Source organism: Hypomesus nipponensis, chromosome 2 (assembly GCF_054491055.1).
Source record: "Hypomesus nipponensis isolate SF chromosome 2, ASM5449105v1, whole genome shotgun sequence".
In the NCBI taxonomy this organism is placed as follows: domain Eukaryota; kingdom Metazoa; phylum Chordata; class Actinopteri; order Osmeriformes; family Osmeridae; genus Hypomesus; species Hypomesus nipponensis.
The window spans coordinates 10,986,397-11,007,595 of record NC_140362.1 but is presented as its reverse complement, the minus strand read 5'-3'; the positions used below and the strand labels follow the sequence as shown (position 1 = coordinate 11,007,595).

Below are 21,199 nucleotides of genomic sequence, written 5' to 3'. Positions count from 1 at the left end.
TCTGTTTCTACTGAATGGACAATACAAACAGAACACACCAATGAGCAACATCCATCTACAGTAGCCTATATATGCCAGCTCTGAGGCTATACTGTGGACTATCATGATACATCAAACCAGGAGAATGTCTGTACTTGAGGTCAACTACAGATCTAGGGGCAGATTTGAAGGATTCCCTCAGGGCTTTATGTTCAGAAACCTACTGACAATACTGATTCTAGATTATCGTTCAATAGCAACTCAACAGTATACTAGGTAGGCTCTGCTTGTGTTCATTGGCATGTCTACATGAATACTACAAAGCTACAGTGAAAGTGTGTCAGCTTCAGAAACAATAACGGACAAGCAAAGTAAAGCAAACATTTTGTTTTATTTGGCACAAAACACAAAAGTGCTTAATTATAACACTGCCCATGATTGTTTGGCATAATACAAAGTCAGTCTTCAATACTTGGTCTCATCCTCAGCCCTATGTCTTGGTTCTAAGTTGTTTGTAAACTCTAGTTCAAATAGTTATTCATTTTACATTTCTGCATCCATGTTTTTTAGGGCAGGAACAAAAAGGGGTATTGCATACTTTCTTCATAAGATGTTTGTGCAAAGGTCTCTTTTTGATTAGAATCTAATTATCTAGAGTAGGACTCCTAAAAGGCAGCAGGTCATTAAAAAGGTACTAACTTCCTTCAGGAGCTCATGCAGTAAGGCGTAAGGTAAAAGAAATGTCTAGATATAATATTCTGAGCACATACATCTATAAACCACAGAATGTTTTCATAAATATGCTGGTTTTCTATCCAAGCACATTTAAACACAGGTTTGTCCCCTTGTCCCTCATTTCTCCCTGGAATTGCATTTTTTTGTTACCATTGCAGACAAAAAACCCAGCTCTTCATTTCACATTTTTGGTCAGATACACAAGTCATTATTATAACAGTCAAATGCACATTGCCTTTCCATTTTATATAAAAATGAATGAAAATAGAGACTCTTTGGTGGCTAAACAAAAATATAATAAAAATGTCTATATAAAAATGCATTACACAATACAATTTGTTATTAATAAAGTCAAATGCTACAGCAAGGCCAGAAGGCGACAAAATCCAGCGTTGACTTTTATTAAGAACGGTGTATATAAAAAGAACAAAAAAGTATAAATTATTTAAGACGAGAGTGCATCTTTTTTGACTGCATCTTCATCCTAGTATACCATTCATACAATGCAAACACTGAGCACTGAGGTATTTTGTCTTGTCAAATGACTCTGTCAAGCATTCTGCTGCACATCGGGAGTGAGACACAAAAGTGCATAGGAAGTATTAAACTAATGTCCACCCCATGTCTAGAAACCATGATGTCACGTAGTGTCATTAGGTGGAGTGTCATTGTAGTGTCATTTCTGGGACTCCAGTTCCAGACACAGCAGCAGATACCTCTGCCTTGGCCGAGTGACTTCACGCCACCCGCCGAGACTCTACCAACGAGCGGTCTGAGATTCTTCACTTTGTAAACGTTGAGAGGGATTAGTGTCAGTCGAGAATGTCCTGTTGCTCAAGTCATACGTCGATCACCATGTCGTACTGCTGTTCTTTCTTCCTCTTACCGCACTTGTTGATCAGCACTATGTACAACGTCAAAAGCATGACCCAGTAGCTGGCATACACTATTGCACCTATGATTAAGACTATTTTCTCGAACTCTGGGAAGGGTTTTTTGGTGTCTTGGATGACTGTGTAGATAAGGCCAAAAAAGAGAATGGTAAACCAGACAGATATGGGCACAAGCCCGATAAAGTTCACCACAATTGTCTTCCTCCCCGAAGTCCCCCACCCGGCCTTGTTTATGGTTGCTATGGCAAACATTTTGGCTGGAAGCAGGCTGGACATGTATAACACTGAGTAGAAGGACATGAACACCATGACCACGTTGCCCCGGAGACAGCTGGCGAAGGACGATTTGATGAGTGCCACGGCCTGTACGATGAGCAGGAAGAGAAGGATGTTCCACAGCCTTCCCTGGTAGAACAGCTGGATCGCCGTGGCAATGAGGAAAAAGGGGAAGAAGCCGGTGATAACAGCCTCGTAGGTCATCCACAGGTGGTGCTTGTGGAACCACATGGCGTTATACAGCCACTCTCTGAAGTAAGACTTGCTCCAGCGTGTCTGCTGGTTCAGCCAGCGCAAGTAGGTGATCGGGGTCTCCGTAAGGCACTTGGAGCGGGCCGTGTACTTAGTGGCATATCCCAGGCTGAGGACACGGTTGGTGAGATGGCGATCATCGCCAAAGCTGCAGTGACTGCCCATAAAGGTCTGGTTGTACCAGTCCTCCATGAACTCGTGGAGGAGGGAGTTCCTGTACATCCCCAGGGGCCCGCTGATGCACTGGACACAGCCGAAGTAGGACTGGCAGGCCCGCTCGATGTTGAAGGCCATCCAGTACCTCACACTGCTCAGGAAGGAGATCCACGACTCATACTTGTTCAGGATCTGTAAGGAGGAGACAACACAATGTTTCTGCACTTTGTGACAGATTTAGATCATTTTACCTCAGTTTAGGAGTAGGGGCAATTCTAAGTTGGTTTGACATAGAGCATGAATGTGTACGCTGTTCATTCAAAGCAGAAAATATGTCCCTCTCTCTTTCCTCTCTTCACTCCTCTTGCGTTATGGTAAGAGCACCAGAACATTAAACTGATTGGCGAACCGTACCTGCACGTCTCCTCCCACGCCCCCAACCATGGGGTCCTCTTCCAGAACCTTCACCATCTCAACAGAGGATGCGGGGTCCAGCATGGTGTCCGAGTCACAAACCTGGCAACGAACAGGAAACGCTATCCTGTAAAACCCACCGACAATCTCACACTCTACCACATTATACAACTTAGCCTTTAAACTAGGGCGATAGATCTCCTTACAGACACAAAGGCTCCATTAGAGTGTTCTGGAACGGAGATTATGACTGGTCAATCCAGATATACAGTCACCATTTAAAATGTCCAATAATAATTTATGTGATTGATTGAAGTGTTGGGGTGATATTATTTCTATTTAGAATTAGTAGCATTCGGCAGAATGTACAGGAACAATACATTAACATAATTATATGTTAACAAAGGTAAAGCCAACACATAAACACTTTTAGACTTATCAACACAGCTGCAACGATAATGTGTCATGTTTATGAAAAGCAGAAAACACCCTTTGGCCTTTCATTAGTCAATTTGTGTAAACACTGCAACCTGCTTGTTTCCTAGACAACATGTTCCAAACAAATTGGAAGTGAATCAACAGAATCATATCATCCAAATCTCCTCACTTCCTATAAAGGTTCTTTTATTCCTAAATTGGAAATTATGCTATCAAGTGAGGTCAGTTGGGCCTTTGTGTAAAAACCTCTTGGTTTATGGGAAAGGTTTAAGACCTCTTCCAGACAGGAATTGTTAGAATTTGGTGTTTTCTAATGACGGCGACAGTCTATTGTCATGTGTATGATACAGATACCTTTGCAGTGGTGTGGCTATATGATTTAAGATGCCACTTTGTGGATGGTCATAATGTGTTATTGTATGTTAGGATTCTCTTGTGAATAGAAAAATATGTTTCAGACGTTAGAAATACTTTGTGTAATGTTTATTTAATCAATACACATTGTTTGTGTTACCCGTGTCTTTCTGGCATCCCTGTTTGGGTGTTCCAACATCATTACTCATGTGTTCAGAATTAGTTCAGGTGGAACAGCATCAAGAGCTCTGGCTGGTTTTATACTGTTAGTTCTCTCTGTCAGTCCATAAATGCTTGAAATCCCATCCCACTAAACACCAAACTTTTATAAACACTTGAAATGTTGAAAACAAAATGTAAAGCCCAGTTAATCTTTATGGTTTAGTGATAAAACACTGATTAAGCAGCATTTGCAGCTGCAATTAGATACAGCTTAAAGACAATATAAAAACGGTACACAATCAGTCCTTTATATAAAATGTTAAATGTTCGCATGATACTGGCAATCCAGATTCAACAACAGGTGTTCTATTAAAGTTGGATCGACAGTAACAGCCCCACAGATCAGCTATGGGTTTAATGTGGTTTGATGATGATCCGTTTTTATCCAGAAGGTCGCTTTATCAGCATGCTGAGCTAAAGCCACTGCTTTTGCTCAGGGAGCTAGTTTTGAACTAGTCTTGAACTACAGACCTCACCACACGAGTCCCTATTTTATTGAACACCATATTTGTAGTCAACCAGGTTGTTTGAGGACAGCTGTTTCAATGCTTCTATGCAGACTCCAGCTAGAGACAATACAAACTTCACACATCGCATTGCATGTCACCCTAGCTGGATATCAACTCACATTTTTTGGCATTGCAAGCGACACACTCCTGCTAACTCAGTTACAGACACAGCAAAACATTCATCCTAAAAGCACGCCTTGTCTCCAAAGCAACTTATATTAGTACTTTTTGGAAGGATTGAATTACAGCAACTGAAGGATCTGAATGTACCCAAAGTATTGATTATGACTGTCCATGTATAAGCCTACAAAATTCATTTGTAAATTATGAAGAACATATTAAGTTATTGTGAAAACTGCCATCTTGATTAAACTAGCCAACAGGACTTTCTGACAGTCTATAAGGACTCTGGCAGAGTAGAATATCTACCCTTTCATTCTTATTGAGGCCATTATCCCTCATATAACATAATATTGGGTTGGAGAAAACCCCCAGGGTGAAAACAACCACACTGTGCAGTGTGGGTAGCCACTAGCTAGTTATCTGACTGATCAGCTCAATGACAAGCTCAGCTCCGTCTCTGCTCTGGGCTCGGAACCGAGGTCAGAGATGAAATTGAAAGCAACGGGTTGGAGAGAGACTTTCTGACAGGGTGGTCACTACTGGTATCACCTGTTCAAATGAAGCACAGGTCTTGGCTTTCAAAAACAAGACTCATTCACTCACTGCCAGGCTTCTGTGCTCAGCATGTTTAGACTGTGAGGCTTAACGTGTTCCAGCCGTGTAAGTGTTTGTCCTTTGGTACAGTGCAGATGATGGCTTCATTAGTGATGTCTTAGATTAATACTTCAACATACACATGCAGTGCACTTAGAACCCTGAGAAGCTTTTGGGGAAACTTTATTAAGTCATCCAATTTCACAGGTAAATAAAAACACATTTGTTGGATTGTATGAATTGTTATTGAGTTTGATGTCAGTTTGATCAGTTTGCACAAATGTCATGAGTATTCAGTATTTGTTAGGTTTACAGTGCATAACCAATACCATACCAACCTAGTTGTGAGTTGGACTACTAAACTAGAGGAATCTGACTGAGAGCAAACATGTAAATGTGTAACACTGAGCTGTGCTGTGCTATGAACAGAGTGACTGTTGCCTCCCGATTTACCCCCAGATACAGTACACACACACACACACACACACACACTCACATGGCCACCATGCCTCTAAAATAGGCACAAAAGCTTCTTTGTGAACCCCATATTTAGCTTGGGCACAGCCACCCCCCTCAACCCCTCACTCCCTCTCCCTCATCTCTCCCCTACATCACTCAAGCCCCCCCCCTCCCCCCCGCCCTGCCCCCCAAATGCTCAGTCTTACCTGCACATAGTCAACGCTCCTCCCCAGGGCTTTGAAGGCCGTGTACATGACCTCCCTCTTTCCTCCCCACTTTTGCATGATGCAGACACACTTGTTGGCGAGCACCAAGCGGGAGACCTGCTGCAGGCTCTCGGCATAGGCCTCCTCTCCCTCCTCCGGCCCGCGGTGGTGATAGTTGCTCCTCCAGACGTACGTGGCCGCCTTGTCCCTCCCCATGATGTCGCGGAAGATGTCCATCATGTAGCTATCGTCGTCATTGTTACCATCGATCACCATGATGACCTTGATGCCCGGGTAGGTGAGCCTCTTGACCGAGATCAGACACTTCCTCAGGTAGTTGGGGTCCTCCTGGTAGGCGGCGATGCACAGTGCCAGGGACTTGGTGAGCTTGATGGGCGTTTCCAACGAGCGTCGCATGTTACGGTGCTCGAGCAGAGCAAACAGGCTCTGGATGAAGAGGTGGACGACCAGGATAGCGCCGTACAGGCCGAAGGAGACGTGGTTGTGCGCTGTGGTGAAGAACTGGTAGCCCATGATGTAAGCCGTTGAGATGCCCACCAGCAGAGAGATCCCGAACATCGTGGTTCCAAATACCCTCAGGTACGTGAGGACTTTGTCACATCTCATCTGGGAAGACAGATCAAACTGAAATCAGCCCTGAGTTGTCAGTGGAGACACACAGTAAGAGGGCATTAACATATACTCTATGAGGATATGTTATGACAAGCAAGACAAAGGACTTTGGTTGATGAACAAAGGAAGCCATCGTTTACTGGTAGGGCATGCTTTCACCAGGACTTTACAGGCTAAATCACACCACTGGAACGCATCATTTGAAAACAAAACGTTCCACTCAAGCCCAGGATGCATGGTTAACGACAACAAAAACCAGGTTGAGACAGCAGTAGAGCCCCCTGCCCCTCCTCCCTCCCACCATCCCAGCTTCTCTCCCCCATCCCAAAATCCCCTCCGTTAAATGTCAGACGGAACTCTATGACCACTTGTTCCAAGGCCCTTCACTGCGGCTGCTCCTCCATCTGCTTGGCAGACCCGGCCAGGCAGAGCACCACCCTCTGACATCATCTGTTTATATCTCCGTGGGAAGACATGAAGAATGAAAAAAGGTTTTATTTGCTGGGTCTCCTCACTGAAGAACCTTTGTCACAGTGTGGGGGAAGGTGCTGATGTCTGGCCCTCAAGACCTCCATTGCCAAACATGTACATAATATCCTCTCATCCCAGATCCTTGCTTTTGGAAGTTCCATGTCCATGCAAATCAGTGTTTTACACAAAAGATTGTAAAATCAAAATCATTGAACAGCCTTCTGCTGTTCTTTCCTGTTCTCTCATTCTCTAATGAGCCTATACTTTTTATTATTATCTCACTGATCTATAGGTGACGGTGCCTTTGCAGGAATGTAGAAAACTGACTATATTACTGTATATTCCTGTTCTGCAGCTCTCAACATCAACCAGGTTTTCGGAACCAAGAAAACCACTGGCTCATTCGACACAGAATCAAAGCGATTTAATCAGTGGCACGTGAGTGAGGATCCTCACGTCACCCCAACTTTTACAAGACCCCTGGTTCCTGCTCCCTGAACCTGCCAAGACCCTTCCAGAGCCAGCTGGATCACACAGACTGAGTTGATGATGTCTGAAACCTTGGAGGAACGCACGTCCCAAACAAAGTCTGCTTTACAACCTTGCTATTAACTCAGTGTGAACCTTAGACTACGTCAACTGCAAGCTAGTAGTTGCTGTACGAGTCAAATACATGCAAAAAAATATTTATTTAGTTATAGTCAGCCAGAAAACAAATGAATCAAAAAAGTAGATCAATTACTTTCCTACTGAACTACTTAACAAAACATTGACCTGTGCAACATGAATACAAGGCGTTTACAGTCCTTAGGGCAAGGCAGGGTTGGGTGTATGTTTCTGTGGGGAGGGTGAGGGGAGGGGGGGGGTTGAGGGAGTGAGGGAGGGAGTGACGTTGTGAGTGACGTTGTGAAGTCAGTTCCACCAACAGATTTCAAATGATGTCACGTCCCAGTGTCTCCGGAGCCTCGCGGTGGGTTGACCTTGACTGACGCACTGTGGCTCAGGGAGGGTCCTCCCCTCTGCCTGAGATAACACAACACCACTGCTGAGCGATGTTCAGTGATCTCAACTGACGCTGTGCCTCTACACACACTAGAAAATCATTGATTCTGTTTTGCTGTCTAGACCGAGGGGCATAATGCCATATGGAGCCACAGTAGGATGGCTCGCCCCTACACCCTCTATGCAAGGGGGGAAAAGCTGCTAAATGCGTGGTAGCTGTTACATGAGAGAGCCCCAGATATTTATACCGGTTGTCTGCGTATATGTGTATGCCATTAACTCTTCTGTGGTTGTGTCTGGCCGAGAGCCAGCAGGGGTACGGAGAGCAAGGCGAGCGCTGCAGGGAGAGACGACTCAGCACATGTGCGATCTAGAGAGTTGAATCATGCTCAGTGGGGAAATCTCTCCCAGCTTTGACAGCACATGAAATACAACACTGAGACCCAGACTCTGTAAATCTGAAGTGGGGCCAAAGACATAGAGATGGAACAGAGCTCGGTGGACGGGGAGGTCCACGCCTGTGCTGCACGCCACTGATGTCGGCTCGATTATGATCCCGCGGCGAGCAACGCTTGGAGATGAATGTCGTTAATCAGTCCCACGGTGCATTGCTGTGACGGAAAGTAACACACACCTGGTGTTATAGATTCAGTTCCAGTCCACTCGGAGGATGAAGGGGGGAAGGAATGGACGGACAAGGCAATGTACCGAGGCTATAATGTCGGCCTTTATGATTGAGTCTGACCTGATATGACTGAAGGGAAATGAGGCTTGGATTAAGGCATGTGTAGCTTTAATGTATTAGCGCCTAACCCTAGTGACAGAGAGCTGTATGGTACTGTGGATCTGTAAAATAGATTATAGCTGAAACATGAATGAGTGAGATGAGAAGCTTGGTCCATGTGTTCCAGTAGTGGGTGAAAGTGGAGTCTCCTTCTTGCTGAGCAGCATTTACAGTAAAATGAAGATGTCCCTCTTGACAGTCATCACAAATGGCAGGATGGCCTTGCCTTACAGCTAACTGTTTCCCAACACACATATATAGATGGATAGAGAGAGAGAGAGAGAGAGAGAGAGAGAGAGAGAGAGAGAGAGAGAGAGAGAGAGAGAGAGAGAGAGAGAGAGAGAGAGAGAGAGAGAGGGGGGGGGGGGTAAAAAACAGGGTGATAGAGAAGGGGAGTGAGGTGGGGAATGGAGTAAAGAACCCATCTGCTGGTTTACAGTTTGTGTGGTGTGCTCAAATCTTCTCAAGCCTGACTAAATACTGAATTACTGCTCAGAGACAGGCTCAGTGAGTATCTTACTCTATTAAATGGACACATAAACAGATGAACCGACATGATGTTCAATATATTATTCATTGGGTAAGAACTTAATGGTCCTGTTCCTACAACAGGGGAACACTGGTTTGGCTTATTCTCATTTGTCATTGACCAAGTCAATGGTCACCAAAGATTTCTCACAGCATTTTTACCTTTCGTGGTGAACTAATTTCTGACATCCTGACTTTCTATGAAAGAAATAGACATTATTTCCATTGACATAACTATTCGACAAACTACATGGGTCGTTTATAGAGATCACGTAAATGAAGGCATGTTTGATTTGCCGCACAGTTGAAAACTTTGGGGCTGATTGATTTGCTTTATTGCAGTGGATCAAATCAAGTGTACTCACATTTTAACAGTATTTGCCAGTATGACAGTATTACAATCTCTACTTTTCAGAAATTGTGAAAAAAGGCAGTGATATATGTACATAGAAAGACAATTCAAGTGACATACTATCACTTCCCCACCTCTGTAACCCTTGTGGAGGTTTCAGGGTCATTGTGTCCTCAGCAGGCTAGCTGACATCATTCCAAGAGTGAAAACCAAACACAAACCGCTCTGAAGACTGGAGAAACATTGGCATTCTATATCAATCATGAAGTTCCTCAGCTTTCAGGTGGTCCTATTGAATCCACCCTCAACCAGATCTTACTTTTGTGGAGTACGAATGCATCATGAGAAGGAGAGAAGGGACATTTTGACAGGGGTGTCACAGAGGTGGTGCAACACCACTGTTGGCTTCTGGGTATTCGATTGGCCAGCTCTTATCATAAATAATCCCAATCTCTCTCTCACACTCTATCTTTCCATCCCATCCATATTCCTCTGCCTCTTCATCCATCTGGTCTGGCCATCGTCGGCCAGCACCAGCTGCCGCTGAGCAGCTTCCTGGCTTCCCCTGCACTTCCTCTTAATAACATGATAACACATGCTTTTTGACACTCGCCTTCATCCACAAAAAACACGTGACGTAAAACACAGTGTTACTTCACGTCGCCCAGTGGGAATTGAAACCCAAAACCTTGCAATGTAAATCACCAAACTTTGAACCAGCTGAAACACATAGGACCACAAGCTTTTGCTGGGCTCAGCTTTCCAGCAGCAGGCAAAGACCACATAACTGTATCAGATCAACTGTAATGTATAGCACATGCCTTGTGACACAAGCTGTGCCACTTTAATGGGACACTTGGTGTAGCAGGAGTTCCGGGTCTACCCTAACACGATAACTCCTCTGACATCTCTCTCTTTATTCGTTCCTGTACTTCCTGGTTCACAGCCTCCAGGGGTTGAAACGACAGGCACAGTCCTGACTGTGCAGCCTAATGAGGAACAGGCATGGAACGCTTCCTGTGCTAATAGAAAACTGTTCTCAACTCATTGGCCAAAGCTCCCACAGAGCTCTTGATTGCATGCAAATATGCACACTATTACAATATACTGTACAAGTAAGCTGTAGGGATTTAATTCAAGGCACCTATACTTTATATTGTATTGCTCGAAGTAAGCTGCATTTATCTGTGTGTCTATGTTAGGATGAGTCATGAGAACACAACACACAATATGATAAATATATAGCTATACACATGAATACCATAATCTGTAGATGTTTCAGGCATTAGCCTGGGTTCATTTCAAAATGACTATAGTCATCAAGACAAAATAACAGTGCAACGACTACACAATGACATCTCTGGTTGCTATTACTTCACAATTTGCTGAGCTAAAGGTTGTCTTTCTGATCAGCATTCTAGAAAATGTCTCAAATTGTGACTCACATATTCCTAATGCTAATGATAATCAAGATCATAATAATAATATTTTTAACTTTCACACTTGGAACCTAATTAAAGCCTGTCTTTTAATTACATTTAATTACGTGTGAATAAAGGTAGCCTGCTACAACAAACCGAACATACTCAAGGGAGGCCTGGGAGAGCACACTAGGGATCAACTATTAGTGGTTGAATAAGTAAATACTGTACATTAGCCTACAGAATGTACGCTTACTCATTTGTGTTCTCCACTGTAGCAGTAGATCAACAGGGGTTGATCAACGAAATTAAACAGCGCGCGTCCCTACAGCGAGGAATGCAAACCCAATCCCAGTTGCCTACCGCCTAATTGGCTCATTGTATGCGCTCATGACGTTCTGCTTATGACGTTGTGCTACGTTTCATCTTCACTGTGTGTTAAGATGCAGACAGTGCTAGACCAATGTCTGCGCTCAATAGAGCCTTGTTGAGCGCGTATTGGCTATAAAAAGTTAAATCCAGATTTTTTCCCCCATGGACATTACCGAATAATACAGACCTTGTTCACGTTGAATTGAGACTAAAATGTAAATACATTTTAATATTTCCTCAAACACAATACTGAATGAGAGTTTTTGTCTCGTCCATAAAGTATGTTGTAGAGTTGGGCTAGGCTACAGTAAAAAGCATGATGTTCAGTCCCTATAATATGTTCAGTAGTACAGTCTGGCTCAGAAATACTTTGGCATTAACACATGCAATGCGCATTAAGCACAGACAATACCATGTAGGCTATTGGTATCAGATTGCCGACACATTCCGTATTTTAAAAGTTTCATTCATTGATATGAAAATCGAAATAATCAAAGTAGCACAGTATTTGCCCAACTTGGATTGAAAATGAAAGAGTTAGAAAAGTTGAGAGTTAGGCTATCAGCTGACGGGTCATTGAAGTAACTTTGTAACTGACATGATGATGATGATGGCATACCTTAAAGCAGCTGTGGAGTCCTGACGTCCCGTCTCTATGATGGATGTAGTTAGCTCCTGCGTCCCTTGCAGCGCTCCACTTGGATAAAACTTCTCTTCAACGTTTCAAGGTACACTTTTGCAGAAAGTCTCATGAAGCCTCTTAAAACGGTCCTCATCAGAAAAATAAGTTTGTGCAATTTCCAATATCTCTTTTTAACTCTTGAGTACATTCAAGTCTCTTAAACTCCTTTTTTTCAATGAAGTAGCCTAGTTGTAAAATGTCCGCATTTTAGATATTTCTTAATTATTGAAATCATTATGTCAGTCAACATTGGAAGTGTCAACAATAAAATAGAAAGAAAAAAAATGACATCCAACTGTAGTCAGTGTTGGTGAGAAAAGTTGTCATGAATTCAAGTTTTTCAAGCGTACAGGTTAAAATCATAAACTGCCGAACCACACTTGTAGCCTATACTGCCTTTTCTGCATCTAATTTCTTCCAGACGCCTGCACTTTATGCTTCCTCCTGCAGCTACAACATTTCCAAAGGGTCTTTAGCAGGGAGAGATGTTGGAGTTGTTTTAATAAGGGGGGAAGGTAGTGGGACAAGGAGGAGCAACTTCTAGAGGAGAAAAAAGTTCCCCGTGTAAAACCCATTCAAACTTCTGAGACTGGATGGGGTAGGGATGTACACGTGGGTCAATCAATTAACCTGAGTGTTGTAGAGAACTTAGTCTTTGCAGAATGAACTGTTACCTGGAGGTTTTAGCTGCCCAGGCAGTCTTACGTCATACAAAGGCCAGAGATTACTGGTATAATATATCATAGATTCAAACAATTCAATAATAAAACATCTGCCAGTTAAAATATGTAAAAAAATACAATTACAACTACAATTTTTGGACAACATAACATGTAAAGATTTATATATATATCATTATGGATTATGGCAAAAATACTGATTTTTATCCTTGTACAATTTAAGTCATGTCATTCATTCTCTGACATGCTGTTCACTTATTGGTCAGCAGGGTGTGCTATATAATTCTAAACCCAATGCCAAATCCCTTGACATGAGATAGTGTTGATCCACTCTGGTCATTCCCCTGACCTAGAGATAGAACTCATAGAGCTCTAAATGCCGTGTTTGCACTCAACAGATTCAGAATTACCTACTCACTTCACTGTTTCAACTATGAAATATACATTTGTTTAGGGTCTGTTGTTAAATAGGATCAAAATGATGAAAATCATTTTTCCCAGTCTGTACCAGGTTAGTCAGTCAGAAAAGTTGATGAATGTTAGGGTGTCCATTTTTCATCTTGAAGGCTATTTCTTTAACATATCGCTAATACACAACCCAATTAAGCTCTGAAGACACTTTAAGCCAGCCAATGGCTGACTATGGCCTGCTAGACCACGGGCACATCATCCCAGTTGTTCTTTCTCCATGTACTTATTTGAACAGGTACACAGCGACTTACACAGTCTTAGCCAGGGGAGCTATTGTGTGTCCTGGAGACAAACGGGTGCTGTTAGTTCAGTACATGTGCTGGTCAGGAACCTTGGTTGAATGATCTGTACACAATGAGGATTGTTCTCTGAGTCTGATAGTAGATGCTTGATGACAGAGAGACTGAGGGCTTGATCCCTGATGAATATATGTATGTCAGTCTTCATTATGAACTACATCCCATTGCATGACTGGTTACTTAGATTTGCAAAAAGCCAGTCACATTTGTGTCCACAGTCCACAAGTGTTTTGATCTTGAATTTACTTTAACCGACCACTTAATCACACAATGACCAACAAGGTATTGATATGTTGACGCCAGTTCTCGGTTCTCAGTGACAGTGTCAGTTCCACCATATAGATTGGAGTCGCAATTGATACCAGCTGCTCCATAACCTAAATCCTCCAGAATCTAATGGAATAGATTTGTTCTCTTTTCTCCAGGGTGTTGTAAGTTCTGCAGTGATTTTCTTAGATTAAAAGAAAATAGTCCTCCCCCCGCCCTAAAATGTAATCACTGAAGCCAAAATAATATTTAGCAAGGGCATATGGTAAATCTTTTTCCGTATCATCACTGTGTAATAGATTCCATTCACTTGAGAGACATTTTAGGAACAATTAGAATGCATAAAGGAAAAACAATGAGCACTCATGTACTACTCTTGATTTCATCTTTTAGTTTATAAACCAAACTAACCATGTCTGATGCTGTCCATTCTATTAAGAATAGCTGTAACTGGAAAGACTGCATTAGAGTATGAGAGAAAGAAAGACTTGGGTAGTGATTTGAATCTTCAGCTCTTACAGTCAGGATGTAATTAAGGATTGTTCTGACTGGTTAACCCCCCATCCCACCACACACACACACACACACACACACACACACACACACACACACACACACACACACACACACACACACAAACACCACTCACACTTGCACAAACGACACCAAAAACACAGCTTCCCAGGATTACCAAGCTGTTTCGAGCCACATCAGAGACAATAGGGTGGGGTGAGACTAATGGGTAGAAATATGACCTTTGAACTCTGAAGGAAAGCACCTTCCCGGCAAGAAGCAGTCTCATATTTTCCATCTCTAGGTCTCTAGCTCCTGCTGCTGTGCTTTCATCTCTGGTTGGCACTGCAGTTCTCAGCCTATGTGGCTCCTTTCACTGAAGCACAATTATCATTGGATAATCATATTTGGGGAGGACACTTGGAGAGAATCAAGATACGACAGACTGGTTGTGTTGATTGCCCGACTGACTGTCTGAGTGGCTTTACTCCTGTGGATGAGTGTGACCGTGTGTGTTTTGAGTTTCTAACATGTGTTTCGGACACAAGACGGAGTGAAGATACCCCTCCCCGCTTGTTGATGTTTTTGTTTCCATGGCAACCGTGGTGGGATGGGCCACCATGACGAACCAGAAATGCTTTATTGATACTACTCTATTCAGCTTCAATAGCTATCATGATTGCCAGATGACACAGACTAATGTGGCAAATGTGCAACCTCAACTGCTGAGAGTATTTTACACATTTTACTATAGTAAATTACACAGCCACAAAAACATAACATTGTGAACTTCATTACCTAATGATAGCAATGTACTTTCTGGAGATGCAGACTTTCACAAAGAATACACCCATCCTCAGCCTTATATAATCTCGTGCCATGACCTTAAGATCTCAAACCAACCAGACCTCAACTGGAGAAGACTGGCATTCACAGAGGTCCTTCCAGGGCTCTTATCAACTGGAAACAGTCCTCTGTCTCTTCACCTGGTTTAAACATAACTAAAAATATTTCTAACAGACAGCATATCTAAAAAACTCATGTTTACTTACGGGTCATTATATTTATAAAACAAATATGTTTCAATAGCCGCATGCAGATAGCTTGTACCAACTTGCAATAACATACGTTATAGTGTCTAAACTACATTGTGCAGTACAGTTCTTCCTGCATGATGAATCAAATGGGTAGCATGCTGCCATTCTTCCCTCTTTTTCTTCCAGCCTGACCCTAACTTCTCTCCGTCTCAGCACTCCTATACAGAGGTGCCAGTCACTTCCAGGTTGAGAGCTATCCTAACCTTACCCTGACCCTCAGCTTGACTTTTGAAATTCACGAGGACAAAGTTGCAAACCCTTTGAAGCCCGAAGTCACACATAGAAGTGTCATTACTGGACATCAATCACCTTTGGTATCAGTTTCATACGGCACCATACAGCTACGGTACTTCTGGACTATATACCTGTATGCACACACACACACATTGGTTCTTGTCACAGGAGAGACAAAGGTTCAGAGAAATGAGAGAAGTCCCTTAAATCACAGATATGTTCACAGTCAGGACACTAACATATTGATAACCATTGATTGCTATAGAAAAAGTATTTGACTGAAATGTGCTCTATCTCAAGGGGAAGCTTGAAAGACTGGAGTCTGGAGGAGCTGAGGAGGGTGGCAATAATTTGCACAGGCTGGAGGTACACAGAAAGGTTGTTGGTGTGTGAGCACGTGCACGCCTCTCTGTGAATCCATACATCGCTTCTGTCCCCAATAAGGGAAGGTCCTACACCTGGAATTGATTGCAGACGTCTGACGTTGTTGGCTGAGGACATGACGTGAGACTGAGTCCCCTGCCTGAACTAGCTTTCCCTCCAGTTTGCGAACACCCTGGTTATTATTTATACTGCAGTGGAGTGTCGGTATGCTATCCTGTATATACAGTGTCTGTCGCATTTACAGAGAAAAAGAAAGAGGGAAAGAGAAGAAGAGGAGAGATCATTTTAAATGCGTTATTCGACATCTTCTGCATGAGGTATTTCATCTCATGCTGAAAGGTGCATAGTATTAAACTGCTGTCATTAGGCACATATATGATCAAAACCACTGCATAAGGAGCCCATGTCCAGAAACAACTGTTTGCTTGGCGGGATGAACTCAAATTTCATTTTACAATCAATGCCAACGCACACCCCTGTTGGCAGAACGTCACAGTCCTTAACATGCGTAAACACTAGTGCTGGCTGTGGTAACTCAATGACACCAGGGATCTGGTGTCTCAACCTCCGATTTCCCAACAATAAGTGAGAACATGTGAGCTTTACCAATCTTCCTCGAAGCTGGTCTAGTTGACACCAGCTTTGAGTTTCTTTCTAGGGCAGGGGAAGGGAGAACTCCAGCTCCAAACTCATAGAGAAAGAAAACAAACCCATCGGTCACTGTAAAAACAAACGTCTCCCTCACCAGTATTTATTTCTGCTGGTACCAGACGACCAGGTGATTTACTCTAGCTTGTAAAACCTTAACCTGTTTAATTGTAGTGTTACAATAACTGACCTTTAGGTAACACAATCTAATGCGTTTCAAGTGGATTTGTGGATAAGCTTACAGTGAGAACTTTAATGCTGTTCCTTTAAAACCCTAACCACTGTTTATGTGGTGCTACATTAGTTTGACTAAATCGTTTAAGTCTCAAACCACAACGTCTCACAAATCTAATAGGTCACCAGAGTTTAAGTTTTACATGAAAGCGTCTCCCAAAGGAATAAATGTAAATGTAACCTGTCTACAGGGTTAATAAAGGTGCTCAGTAAGACTCAAACTAAGTAGTTTGATATTAGTGTAAATAAAGGATACCTCTCCAGCTTACTATCAGGAGGAAAGCATCCCTTTCTGAAGTAAATGTCCTGTGCGTGTGACTGAATGGTCCCCAAGTTTAATCCTTGTGAAGAGTGAAATTTTAGTTGTACAACTGCTAATTGAAAGCTTTTGTTGAAAGTTCTACTTTCTAAACCTGACACAAAAGTATTTTCACGTAATTACAGATCTGGACCTGGTCATCAATGTAGCTATTGGAAGTACATGTTAAATAAAATGGAGTAAAATAAATTAAATGCTTTATGTGAAACCGCATGACCATTACCTTTTCTCTGGATCTCCAATCTGGGTGCATTGCTCAGGGTCTTCAAATTCCACATAATCCAGTGACAACATTTTAATCCTTGTAGTTTCCCCCTAGTGTTTTGTGACACACACACAAGACACACACATGATCAAGATGTTGGGTGTGGACGTTTAATCGGTAGGCTCTTCTATTACTGTTCATGGTGACAATGTGCATGAGAGAAGATTGAGGCTAACCCAGGTTGAGGCTAGTGATAAATCAGGGGTTACAAAAAATGATTGAACAATTGTTGTGGAATGTGAACAGCTTCAGGGATTGCCAATGTACCTTTACATCCAAGCTGGAACCATTTATCAAATGATACAATATACTGTATTACAGTAAGATGGCCATTCTTCATTGTGGAATCAAACTACCAAGTTAATAGTAGAAGAAGAAGGCCCCTTTTGTCTTTTACTCCAATGATGTTCATTCAAATCCCTGAGGATGAATACATTTGGTTGTCTTTATTTTCTGTCTCTTGTTTAGTTTTTTGACAGGCCTTGATGTTTATCGAACACTGATGTGAGATTATATCTGACACAAAGACTATCCAACCATTCATACAACTATGTGTAAGCACAGTAATGTGAGAGGTTATTGTATGCTTGTGTGAGTCCAACAATAGACCTCAATTTCTTTTCCATATTGTAAAATGTTTTTATGTATGGTGTGTACACACAACTAACAAAAGAACTCAGTCATGGCTGTCTGTGTGGAGAGACGATGCAAGTCACTGATAGGCTCTGCTGTGTGTCATTTTCCAGGTCTGAGTAAAATGGGGAACACATTTCGAAAGCCAAACTGGTACACATCAACCCTAGTAACATCTTGCATCCGTTATTGTGCCTATAACGCTGAGAAAGAGACCATTGTTTAAGTTAATTGTCCAACTATAAGCACAAGCTCACGTCTTACAGGAAGGATGGGTGAGTGTGTGTGTGTGTGTGTGTATTTGTGTGTGTGTGTGGTGGGGGGGGTTGCTCAAGTTTCATCCTGTTACTCTCAAAATCATTCACTTCTCGTCTGTTCCTCAATCTAGTATTACAAGTATCAACACAGAAACCCTACTGCAAGGGTGAAAATGTGGAGTTGGTCAATTGTTGTTGAAATGAAACAAATAACTACAATGGGTTTTGGTTTACATTGCACACGGACACACATGTAAGGCCCAGTATTAGCGCACGTCCAAAATAGGTAAATATATTTTCTGTTCAGTAGGTATATGTGAAGGTTAAGCCAAATCTGGCTTGGTGAGAAATATGATTGGAGGCAATGTGACTGTTCTTGTTTAATGTATGTCAGACTTCTGTATTTAGCTGTTCATCACACTTTGCTATAATTACATACTAGGATAGTATTTAGTAACTCCGAAATCATAGTTATCAACTTGCAGTATATGTCACTTATTGTAGTTACTGTTGTCATTGCTATGCTTCTTTGCTAGGTTGATGACAAATGCAACATGCAGCACATATTGGCCATTGTCAAGACAGTTACAGTATTAAACATGTTTCCTGTTTCTGTTCAACCTTTTTCATCCAGACATAATCTTATGATTTGACAATACCTGATGTATATTACAATTTTAAACCAGACTTGCCAGGAAAAGGCAGCTCCCTAAACTAAAGGCATTCCCTCTGGCATGGAAGGATGGACTCTTGGAATACAATGTTGGCCCTCACCAGGGCCAGATCAGTATACCCCTGATCTGATTAGAGTACTAACAAACTCTCATTTGATACTGTTTCAAGCCTCACATGTACACTTCAGTACAAATATTGGATATTTTCTGGAATTCTTTAACCACAATTACAGACTAGCCCTCGACATGCTGACCTGAACAATGAGTCTTCCTTCATGCCATGCCATTCTCGCCCACTTCAATTCTATCTCTACTGAATCATTATTTAAGCTAATGGGATCTCTGAAACATGCTGCCTTCTCCAAACAGTGTCCTTGACATCGGTGCAGCCAAACTTCTTAAACTACCTCCCCATTTTTTGTGTGTGGATCCTGGAATCTTTAGTAACCACAGGCCATTTTAAAATATTTAATTTCTTTCAGAAATACTTGAAAAGGCTGTGGCTCAATGGCTCACTGGTCATCTCTTCTTATATCATTTGTGTAATTCCCTTCAATGTGGATTTCTTTCTGACCGCAGGACTGAAACAGCACTTCCCAAAATATTCAATAACTTACAATTCTTTTCTGTCACAGGCTCTATCTCCGTGCTGGTTCTAGACCCTAATGTTTGGATCTTCTTACCCCCTATTACCTTCTAAGGATAGTACAGAACAATCTCAAGACACTGGATATTTGGTGTTTCCCCAAGTCGAAAATATAACAACGAGGGGCTCTCCTATACAGAGCTGCTCTGGAACAGACTTACTTTTTCAATCAGGGAGGCTGACACTGTCTCAGTGTTTGAGGCTACAATTAAAGGTTTTACATTTTTTAACTTTTTTTTTGTCAGTCCTAAGGCTGAACCGCTGTTGCAGCTGGTGAGGACATCCTCCCCACAAACACTGTAACTGTTTTTCACTCCTTCGCTCTCTCTAACCATAATTTCTTCTCTCTCTTCCTCCTCCCAACACACCTTTCTTGTGTGGGGGCTGAGCCATGAACATCTGCCATGTAGCCGGTTTGCCAATGTTTGGAACTAGACGACAATGTGGACATGGGGTTCTACCTGACTATCTCATAGTTTCATGCTGATTGTGTACTTTCCAGCCCCAAGCTGACCACTGTCCCAAACAGATAAGCACCATTGCAGGTCATTGTCAATGCTCTGCAAATTCAGTACTCTGAATGTGACTGTACTATGAACTCATTTTCAATGTTTTTCTTTTATTTGTATTCTTATTGCGTTTTTATTGTTTTGATGCCTTTTTCTTTATTGTTTGAGGACTTGGACACCTACTGATCTGTGGGCATCTGAGAAGCCCTTTGTTACATTGCTTGTGAAAAGGTCTGGACGTACTAAATTTGACTAAACCGGTGGAATTTATGGATACTTTTTTAAAGAGCACCCAGAGAACTAGGCTCTGGTGCCAGAACTGGTCCTCACCATTTTCTCCTTCACCTCACCAGACCCACATACACAGCCCTACAGCCCAGAACCAGATAAAATAAGGCTGCACAGCAAATAATCCAGGGATTACTGACTTCTGGGGCTCATGTTGGGTGCTGGTGATGTCATCAGGACTCGGCGAACACTGGACCAGGGGGAAGCGAGGGCGGGTCCTCAGGGGCCTCCGTCGCCGTGGCAATACCTGTTGGCTGACGCCATCAACCCCTGACGACCTGTGACATCATCACAACTGCTAATTGGAATATGGGGGAACTCCCCTGCTAGAATCAAAACAATCATTGGCTTCTTTATGAGACGTTTTCAAGGAAACCTCCAGTGTTTTGAGAGAAACATACACAAAGGCTGGGGAGACGAGATCCAGAATATCATCAAAGAACCCAACCTGGGGGAAAAACAGAGGGTTGACAGAGTACCCCGCCACACATTACGGATACAACTGTCAAAAATGGGACCCAGAAATTCACATTGATCATGAGACTTAATACTTCCCCAGACATGAATCTTCAGTATTTTGTATTTTATATCAGTAAGTGTCTGACTAATAAAAATAAAAATTATAACAGTAATTTTCTAAATCAGGAGCTCCATTGAGGATTTACAATATGGACGGGTTCTCCAGACAAATCAACACATGCCTATTAATTCACTCTGTCATGGTCCAGGATCTGGGAAGTGTGTGTGGGAGTGGAGGGTAGACAGCCGTATAGTGCGTTCTGTACCACAGTCATGGCCAACGTTCACATGCCAGAGCAAACAGGGTGTGACCACAGCGCATGACGTTCAGGGTGGGGTCTAGTTGAGCTTGCATTGGTTGGAAAGGGGAGAAGGTTTATCCAGAAACGTGCTGAGAGCAGAGAGCT

General features: G+C 42.5%; 1 protein-coding gene across 1 annotated transcript; it reads right to left on the bottom strand.

Annotated features, from left to right (window-relative positions):
• Positions 1-351: 351 nt before the first annotated feature.
• On the bottom strand, positions 352-12,308 carry has2 (hyaluronan synthase 2). The gene is made up of 4 exons (XM_084705551.1): positions 11,793-12,308; positions 5,611-6,237; positions 2,706-2,807; positions 352-2,483 (listed from the first exon to the last, which is right to left on the bottom strand). Exons 2-4 carry the CDS (start codon positions 6,235-6,237, stop codon positions 1,554-1,556), a joined length of 1,659 nt encoding a protein of 552 aa, XP_084561677.1. The 5' UTR covers positions 11,793-12,308; the 3' UTR covers positions 352-1,553.
• Between the last annotated feature and the right edge of the window lie 8,891 nt (positions 12,309-21,199).